The 19,640-nt window shown below is 39.6% G+C and overlaps 1 protein-coding gene across 1 annotated transcript; it reads right to left on the reverse strand.

Moving 5' to 3' along the window:
• Nucleotides 1-348: 348 nt before the first annotated feature.
• On the reverse strand, nucleotides 349-19,228 carry TYRP1 (tyrosinase related protein 1; the record flags this gene model as incomplete). Its single annotated transcript, XM_080669107.1, has 7 exons — nucleotides 18,838-19,228; nucleotides 17,248-17,570; nucleotides 14,397-14,601; nucleotides 8,979-9,146; nucleotides 5,236-5,415; nucleotides 2,077-2,223; nucleotides 349-554 (listed from the first exon to the last, which is right to left on the reverse strand). Exons 1-7 carry the CDS (start codon nucleotides 19,220-19,222, stop codon nucleotides 349-351), a joined length of 1,614 nt encoding a protein of 537 aa, XP_080525233.1. The 5' UTR covers nucleotides 19,223-19,228.
• Between the last annotated feature and the right edge of the window lie 412 nt (nucleotides 19,229-19,640).

The following is a 19,640-nucleotide window of genomic DNA, read 5'->3' on the forward strand; positions in this document are numbered from 1 at the left end:
TATTTTAATCAGGAATTTTCTATCAATCATGATTTTTCTTTATGATTTTTAAACAAAGCAAAAGCAGCTTATTTACATTGTCATGTAATTGACCTTTAAAACATGCCAAAAATCTTGACACTTTCTGTTTAAACACCACAGAGTGGGTGCAACCTACTGTTTGAAATAAAAAGGAAAATGTTGTGACTCTTCCCAGCTCTGGAAAGTGATTTCTGGAACTTTAATTCCAACATGTGCAGGCATAGGAAGAAAGGAACAGAGTGAAAGAAAATACAGTTAGTAACTCAATCTATTATTGTTCAGCCAGGGCTTTGGTAATACTATTGTGTAAGACAATAGGTCTTATAGTTAGACCATGGATTGATTAGGATTCGGGATTTTTTCATATTCTTCAGCATAGTGTCGATACTGGTCAGTGAGGAGAGGCTGATTGGCTTCATCCATGTTGCTTCTGGCACGAATCAGACAAGAAGCGCCCACAAAAATGACTGCAACCAGCAATAAAGCAGCAACCACTGCTATGGTAATAATCTCAGAAATATGAAAACTCCGACCTATTTGAAAAATAAAACAAGAGCAAAAAATAAATCTGCTAATAGTTGCCATCAAAAATGGGATACTAAATTTAGGCACTTTAATGAAATCCTCATACTTAATTTTTATTGTATAGCACTTGTCATCTTGGAGGCACTTTCTAATCCTATCTAATAAAAGAGTAATATGCAAATTGACCATCACTCCAACACACAAGATGACTGCCCCCATGTGGTCAAAGATGGCTGCCCCCTTGTGGACACAAGATAGCCGCCACAAGATGGTCAGCAGGGGAGGGCAGTTGGAAGGGATCAGGCCAGCAGGGGAGGGCAGTTGTGGGTGATGAGACCAGCAGTGGAGGGCAGTTGGGGGGGACCAGGCCTGTAGGGGAGGGCAGTTAGGGGTGACCAGGCCTGCAGGGGAGGGCAGTTAAGGGTGACCAGGCCTGCAGGGGAAGGCAGTTAGGGGCAATCAGACTGGCAGGGGAGTGGTTAGGGCAGGGGTGGGCAAACTTTTTGACTCGAGGGCCACAATGGGTTCTTAAACTGGACCGGAGGGCCAGAACAAAAGCATGGATGGAGTGTTTGTGTGAACTAATATAAATTCAAAGTAAAGGAGTAGAGGGGAGAGCAAGAGAACTGGATAGAACAGCCGGATCCGGCCCGCGGGCCGTAGTTTGCCCACGCTGGGTTAGGGGGTGATCAGGCTGGCAGGCAGAAGCGGTTAGGGGCAGTCAGGAAGGCAGGCAGGCGAGCGGTAGGATCGGCCTAAATGGGCAGTCAGACATTCCTCGAGGGGTCCCAGATTGGAGAGGGTGCAGGCTGGGCTGAGGGACACACTCCCCCGTGCACGAGTTTTGTGCACCGGGCCTCTAGTTTCTCATAATGAGTAGATTCCATTAGGGTAGTTATTTTCATTCTAAACACGAGGAAATAATGGCTCAGAGTCTATGTCACTTGCCCAAGGTCATTTGATTAGTAGATAATAGAACTGGTTTTGGAGTACAGATCTTTCGGAATCCAAACCCTGTACTCTTCCGCAGTATCCTACTGCCTTTCTTGAAAAATAAATTTAAATTTAAACAAAGTTTTGCATTTCAAAATCTCAGAAAGGACGGCTCAGAGTACCTCATGCCATTAAAAAATTTTTTTTAAGGATAGATAAACAGAGGCACATTATATTGTAGAAAAATTAGGAGGCTAAGCTCAAAATTCATTTTCTCTGCTTACTAAGCATGTGACCTTTGACAGTTACCCTCGCTAAGCCTTGTCTTCTGTATTTGTAAAATCAAGATTATGACCCTGTCATGGAGGGGTGTAAGGATTGAATTAGATAGTGTGTTATATAATCAGCACAATACCAGGTCAGAGTGGGTTGGCAACAAATGTTAAGTTCATTCTCTTTATCCCCAAAGGAAAATCTAAATGAATGTTTCTAAATGCAAGTGGGAAATGTCAGCCTCATGAATACTTTAGTTTACTTTTAAAGGTAACATATTGCTTTTGAAAATTTCCACAGTAAAAATAGATTTTTAATACTCACCTGGCCATTGAACTTCATAAGTATATCCCAGGTTATCTGGAGCAGTAACAAACATTTCAGTGTTGGTAATTGGAGGCCAGAATGGCACCATATTGTATTGTCTATTATGTCCAATAGGGGCATTTTCCAATGGAAATGTGGATATATCTAAAATATGCAAAAAACACCTTATTAATATTAGTATATAGTTATATTCTGAAGGTGTCCTGAAATATTCAAGCATAACATTAAAAACATTCTTTCATATTTTACAATGAATTAAGACATAAGTTTTACCACAGCAGAACAGGGAATTGCATAAAGCAGATTTCAAATGCCTTGAGTATAGCACTAATTAATGTATTATCCCATAGAAAAAGAAAGTTCAAAAGCTGGTGTGTTTTAGTATTTTGTCATCTTTGATGCTCATTAATTGTTTTACTTTTAAATTACAGAAACAGATTTTAATAAAATTAATTAAATTTATTTTTTCAAAGGTAAAGAAAAGATGGGTCTATAGTTTGCTGTAACATCATCTATGATTTAAATCTGAGAGGTAGTTTCTAATGGAGGTTTCTCCTTGACTGTGAATGTTTCTCTTTAGTATATATTTTTTTTCTGTTTACTTTTAGAGAAATAAATATTAACTTGTTCCTCGGGTTTACTCTGTTAACAAAAAACACTTAAAATTTTGAATCACGGTCTTGAAACCCTATTTGCTTCCTGCTACCTCTCCTCTTTCTACAGTAGTCTCCCCTGACCCATGGTTTTGTCGTCCACGGTTCACTTACCCACAGTCAACTGTGGTCTGAAAATATTACATGGAAAATTTCAGAAATAAAAAATTTGTAAGTTTTAAATGGTGCTCAGTTCTGAGTAGCATGATGAAATCTTTACCCTCCTGCTCTGTCCTGGCCACAAAGTGCATTATCCCTTTGCCCAGCATATCCACTCAGTATATGCCACCAGCTAGTTAGTCACTTAGCAGCCTCTCAGTTATCACATCAGCATTGTGCTATTGCAGTGCTTGTGCTCAGGTAACTGCCCCAAAGCCATTCATATAACTTTTATTAAAATATATTGTTATAATTGTTCTATATCATTGCTAGTTATTATTGTGAATCTATACTGTGTGTAATTTATAAATGAAACTTTACCATAGGTATGTATCTAAAGGAAAAAACATAAGTGCATGCAGTTCTAGGGTTCACTACTATGCACAGTCTCAAGGCATCCACTGGAGTTCTCAGAACATTTCCCCTGTAGACAAAGGGGGACTGTTCTATTTAAATACAAGTTGCAGGTATTTATATCATTGGTGAGTTTTTGTCATAAGGGTTAAAAGTACTGAAATGTCCTTTGTGGCAAAAGTTGTGGTTTGTTGTTGTTGTTGTTCTATATGTTGGTACAATTAATTACCAGATGGAATGTTACAAAGCCAGAGTTGCAAGTGGGCTTGGGCACTACTTGAGTGGAAATACATTGAGAAGAGCTGGGATATGTGAGAAAGCTAGTGAAGTGTCAGATTGTGTTTGTAAGAAGTACATTATCTGGACAGTCCGTGTGTTTCCATGAAGCACAGAAGAGAATTTTAGAATCTAGTTTGAAGAACAATTGATTCTAGAAATGGCAGGTAGTGTTTATATTTTTGACATGTATTTATCTAGTAATATCTGTTGAGCTCCTGATCTAGGCATGGGACTATAGCTTTGAACAGACAAAATTCCTGTCTTCAAGAAACTCACATGTTGGTGTATTGCAGAAAATTATTTATTCAAGTTAGATATTAAAATTAATAAGTTGGATTTGTAAACTTCCCATTTCACCTTCACTTAATCAGCCTTATCCAGGTCAGCTTCAGCTGTGTGATTAAGTTATATCCATTAAAATGAAGGGAAAAGTAATAGTAAAAGTAACAAACAATAGCAATTGGATTTTAACGTAACCTTTCTATGGCTCCCCATCTCTCTTTATTATAGATAATGCATTATAGTCATACGTATGTACGTAAATACACATGAAAATGAGGTGGAATGCCAATCAGTGAATTCATAGCAGATTGATAAATGAACCAATATTTGTATGTAAGTTATTCACTTGTTAAATGATTTTTCTGATGAATAGTAAAACTCATTAAAAAAATTTCAACTTGTCAAGTCAACAGCAGTGATTATACTGAGCAACAATTTTTCCTAAGCTTGCCAGGACAGTTTTTCCCTTAATATAATTGAATTGTTTCTCTGCACCTATGGTTAGCGATATTTGTTTGCTATATCCGTAATTAGGTTGGTTTTAAGCTAATGGAAAGGCATTCTAAATGTAGCCTCCAGGTTAAAAATAATGGAACATACTATTTTGACCAACTCATCAATTAATGATCTTAATCAGGTTGACTTAAGAACTTCTGTACACACACAAACACATACAAGAAAATAAGGGACTGGCTGAATTGGGTGGATAAATGAATAGGTAGTTAATCTCAAATATTATGTTTATATGCATGATGAGATAAAGGCACAGAAGTCAACATTTAGGACACTTTTAAAATATAAAAATTTACAATGTTTTAACCAGAGGAGTAACATTGAAAAGTAATGTGAAAAAATTAAATAAAAGTAGTATAAATCTCTCAGCTGAGTAGAAACTAAGAGAAAGTGACCTTGTAAATAAGAGTTTAAAAATATGTTAAAATGAACTTAAAAAGAGATTTTCTATGGTGTGATATAAAAACCAACACCATCTTTTCAAGTTGAGCAAAATTTCCATTTGTGAGAGTTCATAAAGTAAAAAAATCAAAACTATGGATTATGAGTGTAATATTTTTTCTCTTTTAGAGTATCAAAGAAGAGCTCTGTAAGAATTTCCCATCTATATTAAAAAGCAATGAGAATGTTCATTGGAAGATAAGAGGAAGAAAAATTTGGGAAACAGTAAAAATGAGAAGGGATTAACTGCTTAGTTCTATTGAATGCTAGTAAATATCATCTTACTATAGCAATTCTGAGAGACTTCTTGTCTGCTTTTATTGGAGTATTTGGATATGGCTAGATAATAGAGGTAGTTTTGCCTTATTTTGAAATGTAGTTTATGTGTGTCAAGTGCTTAGCCTGAAGTGATAACTATGCCATCCGAACAATCTTTTTTTGCTGAGCCCGCGAAAAGCATATAAAAATGTCTCACCAGCATTATATCTCCTCAGCCATTCATCAAAGATTGCGTCAGTGAAAGTATGCAGGAGGACAAAAATAGGATCATTTGGAGATAAATGGGTTTGTCCCCCTGTTCCATTCAGGAATAGATGAGCCAAATTGTGAAGGCTTCGAACAGCAGGATCATACTTTCCCATGGGATCACTGTAACCTAGATATAAAAATAGAATGAGAATAGTAAAAATCATTACAAATATTTTACTTGTCAAGTCAACAGCAGTGATTATACTGAGCAACAGTTTTTCCTAAGCTTGCCAGGACAGTTTTTACCTTAACATAATAGCATTATTTCTCTGACCTTTGGTTAGTGACATTTGTTTGCTATACCCACAACTAGGTTGGTTTTAAACTAGTGGCATGGCATTCTAAATGTAGCCTCCAGGTAAAAAATAATGACCTGCAAAGGATACCAATAAAAAATACATAGAATACTCTATTTCCACAAGGCAAACATCGTTCTAAATGACAGTGGAAATCTCTAGCTTCTACTAAAAACTGCTGACACGATTAGGAGACCACTCTGATTGTCCTGGAACTTAAATTGCCAGATGTTACTTTAGTTTTCTATATTATTCCCTTTGAATGACTGTCAGCATATTTATTTTTGGAAACTTACTGTTGTGGAGGAGTTATAATTTCTCAGGGCTTTCTTAACACCTCTGTATTAGTTTTAAACATCTGGAGAGCCTGCCCTCAAAACATTTATAGAACTTTTGATAATGATGTCTATTCCATATACATATTTCCACATATATCTCCATTTTATATATAATAAACATATATATTATCTACATATATAAAAGTTTAAATGACTGTCTGATGTTCAACCATTTGTTCAACCAGTAGCTATGATGTGCACTGACCACCAGGGGGAAGATGCTCAATGCACAGGCATGGAAACATGGAACAGACTGATAAATCTCAGAGGGAAAGCGGGGGGGAGGGCGGGAAGAGATTAACCAAAGATCTTATATGCATACTAGAGGCCTGGTGTACAGATTTGTCCACCGGTGGGGTGCCTCATCCTGGCCTGTGGGGATTGGGCCGAAACTGGCCCGGTGCATGGATTCGTGCACTAGTGGGGTCCCTCGGCCTGGCCTGCAGGAATCAGGCTGAAACCAGCAGCCTGTCATCCCTTGAGGGGTACTGGATTGCAAGAGGGCACAGGCCAGGGCGAGGGACCCCACTGGTGCACGAATTCGTGCACCAGGCCTCTAGTATAATATAACTTATAATATAACTTATGTATTTCCCATATATATTTCCATATATATGGTGATATTGAGAATAGATCACAAACAAAAACAGAGTATCTGTGATGTGGGATGGAGTTACATGTGTGTCTTCTGATTATCTTGAAGGACCAGAGGTGGGAGATTAGGGAAAGGTTATATATTATAAAACAAAATTCAAATTTAAAATACATTAACTTACTTGTGTAATTACACATTTATTTATTCATTTATGTTCATCTGTTCCAGTATTTTTTGATTCAAAAGTTTAATGATTGTGTGCTGTGTATGTGGCATGTGGCTAGCACTAGTCTTTTTATAAATTCTGTCAAGAAATCAGTCTAACTGGGGAACTTATATGCATATGTGCATAGCCCATGGACACTGACAATAGAGTAGTGAAGGCCTGGGAGGGGCACATGGTGGATGGAGGGAGTCAATGGGGGGAATATAAAAGGAGATATCTGTAATACTTTCAACAATACAGATAATAAAAAATGGAAAAAAAATAAATCAGTATATGTTGTACTTAATTAGGCATCAATAAGATATAATCTGTGCATCTCTATATATAAAAGCCCAGCAACCAGAACGAGGGAATGACCAGAATGACTGGAATGACCGGTGGCTATGACACGCACTGCAACAGCCAACCAGCCTGATCCGGGCCCCAATCACCCCGCCCCCTGGCCAGCTCAGCCCCAGATTGGCCCCCAACATCCCGGTCAGGGGAGGGGCAGCGGCCAGCCAACCACCCATGGCCCCTCCCCCACACTGGCCCGATGGTCCTCCATTGGGGTGGGCCGGCCGGACCCCATCTGTGCATGAATTCATGCACCAGGCCTCTAGTTCATTTATAAATCAGTACTTATAAACTCATTTTTTATATACAGTATATGTTTAGTCAATTTAATAGTGATAATTTATTGAATTATCTCCAAGTAAGTGATTCACATATAGTTATCAAAATCAACATAAAGAGAGCAGATGGCATATAATTTTGATAATAAAAGAAAGAAAGTTGAAAATAATTATCAGATTTATACATCAAATATCTTAAATCATGGGACAGAGAGATCAGTGCCCATTTGTGTGTGTGTGTGTGTGTGTGTCTAACATGAGCAATGCTATATTTAAGGTAATATTGGACAATAACAAGTTTATAATAAAGTTAAAAGTTTTACTATTTTAAAATATTAAATACAGGGTTGGGCAAAAGTAGGTTTACAGTTTTTCATATGGAAAATATACAATTAATAAATAATATAAGAATAAACTCTTGCATACTCACAACTGTAAACCTACTTTTGCCCCTCCTTGTATATATCAGGCATGATTTATAGATTTCAAAATTTATTGAATAAAAACACTGAACTTAGAGAGTTTGGGTTTGAATCTGTGCTGTTACTAGCTAGCTGAATATCTTGGGAAATTAATTTCACTTGTTTTGACCTCAGTTTCCTCAGTTTTAAAATACTTTGAATTAACTAAGGAAAATCAAACTAAATATCACTATATGCTAGATTGAATTTTTATAGACCTTTAAAAAAAGGTACAGGGTAATACTGACCTAAATAAACATGTGCCAAAACCAGGCTTTACAGAATGTGAATGAATTGTTCAGATTTTCAATTTTTTTTTTATTGATTTTTTATAGAGAGGAAGGGAGAGGGATAGAGTTAGAAACATCGATGCAAGAGAAACATCGATCAGCTGCCCCGCACACCTCCCACTGGGGATGTGCCCGCAACCAAGGTACACGCCCTTGACCGGAATCGAACCTGGGACCCTTCAGTCCGCAGGCCGACACTCTATCCACTGAGCCAAACCGGTTAGGGCAGATTTTAAAATTTTTAAGAAAAAATGTAGTAAGCTCTGAAAGGTTCAATATTATTTGTCTATACTAGAATTTTGTATAGTTATACACATATTGGCCAGTCACCTACCAGAAATTTGAGTTTTAATACTTTTTAAGTATTTAAGAGATTTGCAAACAATTTCCAAGAGCTTCTCTTATGCTTAAGAGAGTTTTGTGGACCCTGGCTGGGTGGCTCAGTTAGTTGGAGCATTGTGTCATACACCAAAAGGCAAAAAGTTGTGGGTTTGATTCCTGGGTCAGGGCACATACCTAGGTTGCAGGTCCCTGGTTGGGGCGCATATGGGAGGCAGCTGATTAATGTTTCTCTCTCACATCAATGTTTTTTTCTCTCTCTCTCTTCCCCTTCCTCTCTCTCTAAAATCAATAAAAATATATCCTCGGGTGAGAATTTAGATAAAAGGGACTTTCGTGGTCTGACACTTTTATTTGAGGAAGTGCTTTTCTGAGCAGATAATTGTAACTATATCATATTGGCAGCACCATTCAGATAAACTAATTGGATCAATATGGCATTTAAAATTTTTTTCAAAGAGATCTGAATGTGAGTACTTCTGTTTACTGTGATAACTAAGTCAATTCAAAGCACCAATTTTGTTTACTTGCCTTCCACTGTGTTTCGGAAACTGTTTGTAGAGTTGGAATAGAAAGGAGGTGTGTCAAATAAACCAACTTCTAAGCACTGAGCAACATCCTGTGGTTCAGGAAGCCGTTGCACCATTGGTCTAGCCACGTTTCCGGCTGGATTCCTCCTAATTGGCGCCCCTTCAGTGCCTGGGAAGAAGATGGGGTATGCAAACATTTAGAGAATGGTTAGAGATCTTATTATTGCCCTTTAACATTTTATATATAGCATGGACCCTGAATAATAGGTTCTTCTTGGTAGAGGAGATAAATTTTTAAAATGCTTTTCAGTGGCATTAAAGTAAGAAAATCTAAGTTTATCATGTCAACTTCTCTGAGAAGAGTAGATAAGTGACACGTAAAATCATCCGAAAGAAGTGATCACAATAACAGATAGAGGTCCCGGTGTTTGTTAAATCAACATATGCTTCTTTCATGAGAATATATTAAAATAAACATTCCATGGAAAATTGAATTTTGTCCAAATAATCTCATAAACCTAAATTCTACACTGAAATCTATATTTCATATATATATATGGAGTTATGGAGTTTGGTACTTGAATGCTGTCTGTTTCAGCCCTCAGAGAAAGAAAGAAAAATAATCTTCAATTTCAATGAACACATTTTTCAGGAAGTTATGTCAGAAATAATTAAAGTCTTTTGAAGGGCAGTAAGACTAACAACTGAGCAAAGAGCTGTGATACTAGGGATCATATGGTAGATGCCTCTTAAGGGAGGGAAGGAAATATCTTTCCCAGTTGGGTGGATCCAGAAAGTGCCCTGAAGTACTGAGGAGAATTTCCACATGTGAAATAGGAGATATTTTAGGCAGGGATAATAACAGGAGATGATAAGCTTTCTTCTATATACAATACTAGAGGTGCAGGGCATGAAAATTCATGCACTCGGTGGGGGGGGGGGGGTTGCCTCAGCTCAGCCTGCGCCCTCTCAGAGTCTGGGACTCCTCAGAGGATGTCCACCTGCTGGCTTAGGCTCACTCCCTGAGGGATCGGGCCTAAGCTGGCAGTCAGACATCCCTCTGGCAGCCTGGGAGCCCTTGGGGGATGTCTGACTGATGGCTTAGGCCCACTCCCCATGGGGAGTGGGCCTAAGCTGCAGTTGGACATCCCTAGCGCTGCCGAGGAGGCGGGAGAGGTTCCTGCCACCTCCGCTGCATTCGCAGACATTAGCCCGGCTTGTGGTTGAGTGGAGCTCCCCCTGTGGGAGTGCACTGACCACCAGGGGGCAGCTCCTACATAGAGCATCTGCTCCCTGGTGGTTAGTGTGCATCATAGCGACTTGTCGTTCCTGGTCATTTTGCCATTAGGGTCAACTTGCATATTACCCTTTTATTATATAGGATAAGCCCCTTTGGAGCAAGAACTCTATCTGTTCTTGCTCACTAGTATGTGCCCCAGTTTTGGTACAGTGCCTGACATTTAATAGTTGTTAAATAGTTGTTTGGTACATGTTGTTATATGGGATAGATCATGTTTGTTGTAAAAGAGGGCCTGTTTGGGGGATAGCTTGCCTGGGCTATGTGGCAATGTAAGAGATTATTGGATGGAGGAAAAGATGAGAAGTTAGATAAGAACCATAATGTGAAGAAATCAAACAGCAAGATAAGAAAGTTATGTTTAATTCACGAAGTGGGAGAGGCCTTAGGTGGGTGGGAGGAGAAGAGTTTGATTAGGAGCATTTTTTGTTAGTCTGCCTCAGTGGTCTCCAGATAGGAGTGCTCATGCCTTAGAGGGGACACAGAGAATAACTTACTGGGTGGAAGAGATAATATTTCAACATCTACCCATTTTCACTTTACCTCATTCATAGAAATCCTAATTGTATGCTTTATAATTAACATAATGATTAGCATAAATAGCTTTATATAATATAAAAATAACTTTATATAATACAAAAATAAAACATGACTATATTGAGACTGGAAAGTGCATATGTATTTTTTAGGTATACATTATTATAAAAACTTCCAGACTGTACTAGCTAACCCATCAATTTAAGCTGATATTTTGGAGATTACTATTCAGGGAGCTATCACTACATCCCAAGAAAAAAAGTATTGGTTACATGGGTTTCAAAAACACTATATTCAAATGTGCTCTCATAGAGCTTCGTAGTGCAGGATTTTGATAGTGAAGAAACTAGTTAAACAAATTTAATTTTAATCTAGTGACTTTAAAATCCATTTGTACATGTACAACTTATGCCATTGCATCTATTTTTTATTTTTAAATTAAAACAATTTAATTACAGTTGATAATATATTAGTTTCAAGTGTACAACATAGTGGTTAGACATTTATATAACTTACTAGAAGCCCGGTGCATGAAATTCGTGCATGGGGGGGAGGGTGTCCCTCAGCCCAGCCTGCACCCTCTCCAATCTGGGACCCCTTGAGGGATGTCCAACTGCCCGTTTAGACCCGATTCCAAATGAGCAGTTGGACATCCCTCTAACAATCCAGGACTGTTGGCTCCCAACCACTCACCTGCCTGTGCCTGATTGCCCCTAACTGCTTCTGCCTGCCAGCCTGATCACCCCCTAACCACTCCCCTGCCAGCCTGATTGATGCCTACCTGCTCCCCAGCCAGTCCGATTGTCCCCAACTGCCCCCCGCCCGGCATCCTGGTATCCCCTAACTGCCCTCCACTGCTGGCCTAGTTGCCCCCAACTGCCCTCCCCTGCCAGCCTGATCTTGCCCCCAACTGCCCTCCCCTGCCAGCCTGGTCACCCCTAACTGCCCTCCCCTGCAGGCCTGGTTGCCCCCAAATGCCCTCCCCTGCAGGCCTGGTCACCCCCAACTGCCTTCCCCTACTGGCCTGATCTCGCCCCCAACTGCCCTCCCCTGCAGGCCTGGTCACCCCCAACTGCCCTCTCCTGCAGGTCTGGTCCCCCCCAACTGTCCTCCCTCCCCTGCAGGCCCAGTCATCCCCAGCTGCCTTCCCCTTCAGGCCTGGTTTCCCCCAACTACCCCCCATCCCCTGCAGGCCTGGTTGCCCCCAACTGCCCTCCCCTGCTGGCCTTCTTGTGGCAGCCATCTTGTGACTACATGGGGTGGCCATCTTGTGCGAGGGCATGACGGTCAATTTGCATATCACCTCTTTATTTTATAGCATGAGGTGATCTTCCCATTGAGCATAGACCCCATCTGACCCCATACATAGTGATTATATATATTATTGACTATATTTCCTTTGCTGCACTTTACATCCCTTTCCATATTAACTTCCTATGGATTGGAGTCCCGTACAATTTCCATGCAGAAATGAATGGAAAGTTCTGGGTTCTGAAGGAGAAAGTAGATTTTAGAAGTATTGTGAAGAAAGAAGAATGTTTTTCCTCTGATAAATCAAAGACTATATTTTAGTGGCAGGAAGAATGTTAGGGGTCAGTAATTTACTCTGTTAATTTACATAACATTTTGGGGGCATTAATGGGATACTCTGCAACAAGCATATGAAAACATAGGCATGGAGAGTCTAAGGACAATTTGATATAAAGATGTATAGTATGGCTGTCCTGTAAAAGATGATCAGTGAAACCACAGGAATGAAAATTTCATTCAGGAAAAAAGTAGGAGAAAAGAATTGTTATGATGACTAGTAAATAAGATATTAAAGCATTTAACACTATATCAGGCACAATGTGCTCAATAAAATATTGTTTCCTTTATTTCTTTCACTGGCCTAATACAATTTTTAGCATTTATATCTTGAACTAAGACAAGGGGTAATCTTAAAAATTGTTCCACCTAAAATACATTCAATATTTTAAGAAATTATGTGTCAGAATTATGAGTTATATTAAATTAAAAAATGTGATGAAAAAATCTCCTATGCTATAATTTAATTTACCCATTTAATTTGTGCTGTATTTTGTTATTCAGTCAAGAGGGTGATCAGAAAATGTCTGAAAAACTTCCAGGCCAAAATATAATAGTCTGGTCAGAAAGAGATGAATGTTTTACTATCTAAAGAGATCTTGATTCTCGATTTCATCTCCCTACCTCAAGCGCTACCACTTATTAAACATGCCAAACAAATAAACATTTATTCTAATTCTTAAGTTCTATGGAAGAAAATTTCATTCATATCACTTCTCTTATTCCTAAACACAGCTAAATAATCTCCTAATGATGAAAATCCACCTAATTCCTTTGTTCCATTTAGAATAGTCTCTCTTTAAGTTTAGAAAATAATTTAAATAATTGGTGCTTTAAAGAATATATGCAGAATAAATGTTATGAATAGAATAATAGAATAAATTCCCATAATTCTAACTTTTATATGGAAGAACATTAGTTGAAAACTAGAGGCCTGGTGCATGACATTCGTGCATTGGGGGTGGGGGTCCCTCAGCCTGGCCTGCACCGTCTTGCTGTCCAGGACCACTTAGAGGATGTCTGCCTGTCAGCTTAGGCCCACTCCCCAGCAGGCGGACATCCCCCGAGGGGTCCTGGCACTGTGCTTGCCAGCCGTGAGCCCAGCTTCTGGTTGAGCGGCGCTCCCCCTGTGGGAGCACACTGACCACCAGGGCGCAGCTCCTACGTTGAGTGTCTGCCCCCTGGTGGTCAGTGCGCTTCATAGTGACCAGTCTTTCCACGGTTTGGTCAATTTGCATATTAGCCTCTTATTATATAGGATAGCTAGACATGCCTAAAGAGGAAAAATAAGGGGGGATAAGGAGATTCTAATAATGAAGACCTTGTGTTTGCAGCACAGGGACAGATAATAAGATCCAAGGAAGAGAATAGAAAGCTCAGTTGCAGATCCACATATAACAGAAATGACCTGTGGCAGAGCTGGTGTTCAGATCCCTGGAACAAGGATGCTAGAACAACTGGTTAAGCATTCTCTATATCATCTTTTTATTTTTAACCCTCTGACTAAATTAACATAATAATAACGTAATGTAAATATATATATATATATATATATATATATATATATATATATATATAATTATTATTATTATATACTCCTTTGGCACTTCCAAGTCTTTCTGGGTACTTCACATTTCCTAGGGAAACATTTTCTGTGAAATTCCAATACAAGACACATGATCAGTAAGCAGTGCTGAGTGCACTAAGAGGATTAAGTTATACAATTAGATCTTTCCAAAATAAGAAAGTGAGCAATGCACTTACCAGATTGCTCAAGAAAAGAAATGTAATAATGTACAGACACTCTGTTCCCCTTGCTGCACCTTATAGATTGCCTTGAGTATCTTAGTTGTTTCATGAATTGATTGTATTACATCGATTCTCTGCAATAATAGATTTTAGTCTGACATCCTTAATAGAATGAATGGCCTTCAGGCAGCACATTTAATCTCTCTCCCTAAAGGGAATTCTGAATCCTAGATGTCATTTGGAACTTACTGTTACAGAGGGTTCCTAGGGTATCATAATCTTCCAAGGATTCACACACCACTCGCCATTGAGAAAAGACAGAGTTCGGGCTTATAAGGTTGGGATCAAAGTTGCTTCTGGAGCCCATCATGTCATCGGTGCAGATGTCACAGACGTTCTTCCCAGTCGCAAAGTTCCAGTAAGGAAGGGAGAAGGAAGGATTCTGCAACATTTCCTAGATCACAGAAACTCAGTTAGCATTCTCTGGTTTTTGTTTAAAATTCTCTCTCTTTGCTAGGTTTCCTCCCTGGCAGTCTTTTTCTATTAGTTCATTTCAGCCACTTAGAAGCCAGTTAGTGGGTCTGAGGGGCTGGAGGACTCAATTACTTTATTAACAAAGCTTCTCATTTACTAAAAGGAGTCACTTTAGGCTCAGGAGAGATTTAAACTCAACTCATTATACAGAAGTTCCTGCCATTGATTTTTTTAGGGGGCAGGGGAAAGGTCTTCCTTTTCTTTTTTAGATAGGTAATTATATTTCTATTGATTATGCCAAAAGTTATCAATAATCACTTCTACTCCTTGACATTTGCACCTCCTTCCATTTTCCTTTCTATAATTCAAGCACTGTTAACTCTTGGTCTGGAGCCAGACCCAGCCTTGAAATGTGTTCTGTGGAGCAGTACCTTTTGTTTTGTTTCTGTTTTTTTTGTTTTGTTTGTTTGTTTGTTTGTTTTCAGTTTAACTTGAATGCCTTGAGGCATTTAGATTCTGCTTAGGCCACAGGCTACACAGACTCTATCAGACTTACCTTATCTGCCTGGGCTGTAAAGAAGTTTTACTTAGAGACCTCTGCTTCAGAGTCTAAAACTATGAAGACTCAGGCTCCTGCCGGAGGCTCATACCACCAGGACATGCTGAAGGGAAACAGAGTATTTCTTTGTGCATGCTGCTCTGTAGAACAGGGACCTGGTTTCCATTTAGGGCTGATCTCAACGATTTTAAAAATGCTGGACTCAAGATCACATGAGTATTTCTCCTAGGTTCCTTAAAAGATATATTTATGGTACCTGCTATTTCTCATTCCTTTCGGTCGGGGAGTTACATTGAGAGTGTCAGATTTAAATGTAGGAATTGCCATTGTTTTATTCTGCCTCCATGCATATGGGACATTACTGCTTTTTCACTTCCAACCTTTCCCCTGGCCCTCAGGGTATGATAGAGGGCCAAGAGCTTTCCCAGGCATCGCCAGCGATGGGTCTCCAGGGACTTAGAGTCCTCATTTGGAAGCCATTGTTCTGGATCACAGATATTAGTGACAGCTTCCAAGGGATTATTAAGAGTCATTTGTGGTTCAGTAACTGACATTTGGGAGCCGGAGCATATTCATGTGGCATTTCCACGGTGCATTACATATAGACTGTAATTTGTTGGATCCCTTGTGCTGTTGGGTTTTAAAAATGTAAGTAGTCCTAGAGGTTGAAGTTTACACAGGCAAAATTTGAAGCTTTTAGATACTTTCCATCTGCCCTTTCATTTTGGTGTGCTCGTGGGAAAATGACTTGAAGGCATGAAGCTCTAGAGTCGATTACAAATGACAGATTTATCTATGCGTAATCTACTAAATGTCTTGTATTCAGAGCTATAAAATATGAAGTGCAGAATACTAAATGAATTCATTTAATCACCCTCGAACTGCATATGGATAGACTACATTCATACAAATATCTTATTCTGTATTGTCATGCATTATTTTTCACTCTTCTAACCATTTATTTTCTTGGAATAATGCTGGGCACAAGGATACTACACAATGATAATTAAACACCTTTTCTGCCTTCAGTTATTTTTAGGTTAATTTTTAGATTTTAATTTAGGGAGAGGGATTCATTACAGTTGTTTCACATAGAAAACTAGTTTAATTTGTTGATTTCCTAGATCTAGTAATTTAAAATTTTATTTTAAAATTGCAATACTTTTCTTAAGAAGGAGCAATTAGAAAAAAATTACAATAATAAAGTATCTTTGTTAACAGATAATTTAATGTGGGGTTTGAGCTTATGTGCTTAAAAATAGATAGGAAGCCTGGTCGCTGTGGCTTAGTGGTTGAGCATTGATCCATGAACCAGGAGGTAAGGGTTCGATTCCTGATCAGGGCACATGCCTGGGTTGTGGGCTTGACCCCCAGTAGGGGGACATGCAGGAAGTAGCCAATTGATGATTCTCATTGATGTGTCTATCTCCGTCCCCCTCTCCTTTTCTCTCTTGCTCGAAAATCAATAAAAACATATTTAAAAACAAGCAGGAAATAACTGTTTGGTTTGAAGTTCACTTTATGCCAATGCCTCTTAAGTAAAAATGATATCTAACTGATGGGATATTTTTAATAGATTTCTTCTATAAGCCTCAAAGTGGTAAGAGGCACAGAAAACATTGGTGTTCAATGAAAAGATGACAAAATAAATGGAAAGGAACTTTTTACATCATTTAAACCCTATACCACATTAGTATTGTCCACTGGTATGAAGAGTTACATATTTGGGACTTGGAAGACTGGCATATCAAATGAGATTCTTTCATTGCAAACTATATGAGTCATTGTTTTCATCATAGAGCCGTGGACCATGTCCAGTGCTTTCATTTGCACCTACAAATGTCTCACTTGCCTTCCTCATTATTGAGATTACTTTCTTTTCACTTCACAAACGGTCAAGATCAATTAATAAGCAATTAGCACAGGGAGAAACTTAGAATGCCTAAGGCAGAGCAATAACTGGGATTGCTTTGTCATGCCATGCTTTGGAACACAGTGGATCAAACGACTTGCAAACAAGGCGCCCTGTGTGTAAAGGATCTGAACATGGAAATGTTCCCTGCGTACCTGCATGTCTCTCTCCAGCTGCAGCAGGTGGTACCTGTGCCACGTGAGAAAAGCTGGCCCTTCATGGGAGAAATCCACTTCGCCAAAGCTTTCCTGGCCTGCCCCAAGGAAAGTCTTTTTGACTGAATAATAGTGTGTCCACACAAAGTAGTTGTAAATGGAAATGTTCTCGAATTGTGGTGTGTTGCCATCTGGCCCCAGTATTTCTTCTGACCTCCTGGTGGCAATGACAAATAGGGGGTGAGTTGTGCGCTTCGCCATATCCAGGGCCCGGACAAAGTAGTTCTTTTCTTCTATACTTAAATCCAGAAGGTTTCTCCTGACTTTAGGAATACAAAATGCAAACATGAAAACCTCTGCCTTGTGGGGATGGATAGAGAATGAGCATAATAATCTAACACACCATGTTCTGTTTACCAGTAATGATAATTTGCATGCATGTTTAAAAAATTTTATACTTTAAAAAATACCTCTTACTATATATCCCTCCCTCCCCATCTCTCTGGCTCCCTCTTTCTGTCTCTCCCTCAGTTGCTCTTTCCCTCCCCCTCCAATTTAATATAGAATTTTGTGAGCTTTCTGTCATCTTATTTGTGGACTTTATGATTGTGTTCTGTTTATTTCTGCTCTCTATTGACATTTTTCTTAAACTTTTCTACATTTTTAATGTCATATATCTTGCAAAAACAAGGGATGTGGTGTAGCATGGTGGTGAAGACCAGAGATTCATTCAATGAACACACATTTCTCTAAGCCTCAATTTTCATCTGAAAAGTGTATGTAAAACACTAGAAGCCCAGTGCATATTAGTGCATGTGTGGGGTCCAGCCGGGGGAAGGGCCTGCGGGCGGTTGGCCTGCCCTGCCCCCTGGTCAAACTCCAGGTCGAACTCCCGGTCGAGGGGACAATTTGCATATTAGGCTTTTATTATAAAGGATAATATATCTTTGCAGATTTGTACCTTTTAAAGGGTTTACACATAAAAAGCAGTTAGACCAGAGCCTGGCTCATAATAAAGACTCAATAAACATTCTGTTCAACCCTTGGTCTGGCACACAGAAAACAATCGCGTTTTGCTGGCTGTTACTATTTCATGCCTTGTTATTAATTGCTATTTAGGCTGCTGGCTGGGCTCATCATCGAAAATGGCTAAACTTGCTCATCACAGGGGAAAATTTACTGGGGAGTTAGCAAAGGGAGTAGAAGAGGCCCATGTATTAGAGGTAGACAGACCTCAGCATGAATTCCAGGTTTTCCGAGTACCAGCTGTGTGGATTTGTCCTTTTGGGACCACACCTATGCTAATTAACATAACTACCTTGAGGAGTTACTGAAAGTATAGTCATAAACCTCTAGCACAGTTCCCAGCAGACAATGGTGGCTCAACACATGTTCTGGAAGGAAATGTTAGTCAGATGACCTGAGCTCCAAGCTCATTCCTTTAAATTAAATATATTTCTTAATATCTGTAAGCCTCTTTCCTCAATTGTGGAGAGAGGATTGAGCTGTATGATCTTTCCAGATGTTCTTCCAGCTCAAATGATGTGGGTCTCATGCAGGACTGTCTAGCCATTCATACCCCCCGCTTACCTGTGAGAACCCTCTGGTCACAGGCGGCTCCTCTCCATCCAGGACGGCAAGTCCCACAGTTGTGTCCTGAGAAGTTGCCATTGCAGTGACATGTCCTATTGAAGAACCGTGTGGGCCAGCCCTCCCGGTCGTCTCGGCCATCGTGCGGGTACTGGGGGCTGTGGGGTCGGGAGTCTGCAGTCACTGCCTCACACCTGCCCCTCCCTGATGAGGAGCCGCAGGGGTCCGTCCCAGGCCCAGACACGGGGGACAGGTCTGGGCAGCACACACCGTTCCTCAAAGCCTCAGTGGTGGCACACGCCCTTGGGAACTGAGCCCCAGCCTGCTGAGTGAAAAGCAGGGGCAAGAAGATGTATCCTAGAGAGAGGAGTTTATGAACTTCCATTCTGCTGGAAGCAAGGCTCTGGTTCTGCGGCCCTTTGTGCAGAGACTGAGGCACATAGATAAAAATCAAGCTGAAAAGGAGAAAGCAAAATGGAATTATACAAGACTTCCCCCCCGCCCCTTGGCATGTTATAAATGGCATGAGCCCTTTCCAACCCACCTTCAAAATGCTTTTCAAATCTGTCCCATGACAATTCAAGTCAGAAAAACAGTTATTTACCTTTAAAATGTTGACATGTATAATACCTACATAATTAAATCCCCAACCCTAGTCATTTAGTTTTCTTCCATCTTAATTTCTATTTATAAAAATACTCATCCTGGATGCCATTTATCAAAAGCAGTCATTAGCAGGTCACCACCACTAATTACATTTAACCATGGGGCTGCAAGAAGAATTGGGAGCAGGTTTCCAGCAA

This window comes from Plecotus auritus, assembly GCF_963455305.1.
Source record: "Plecotus auritus genome assembly, chromosome: 5".
Taxonomy (NCBI): Eukaryota; Metazoa; Chordata; class Mammalia; order Chiroptera; family Vespertilionidae; genus Plecotus; species Plecotus auritus.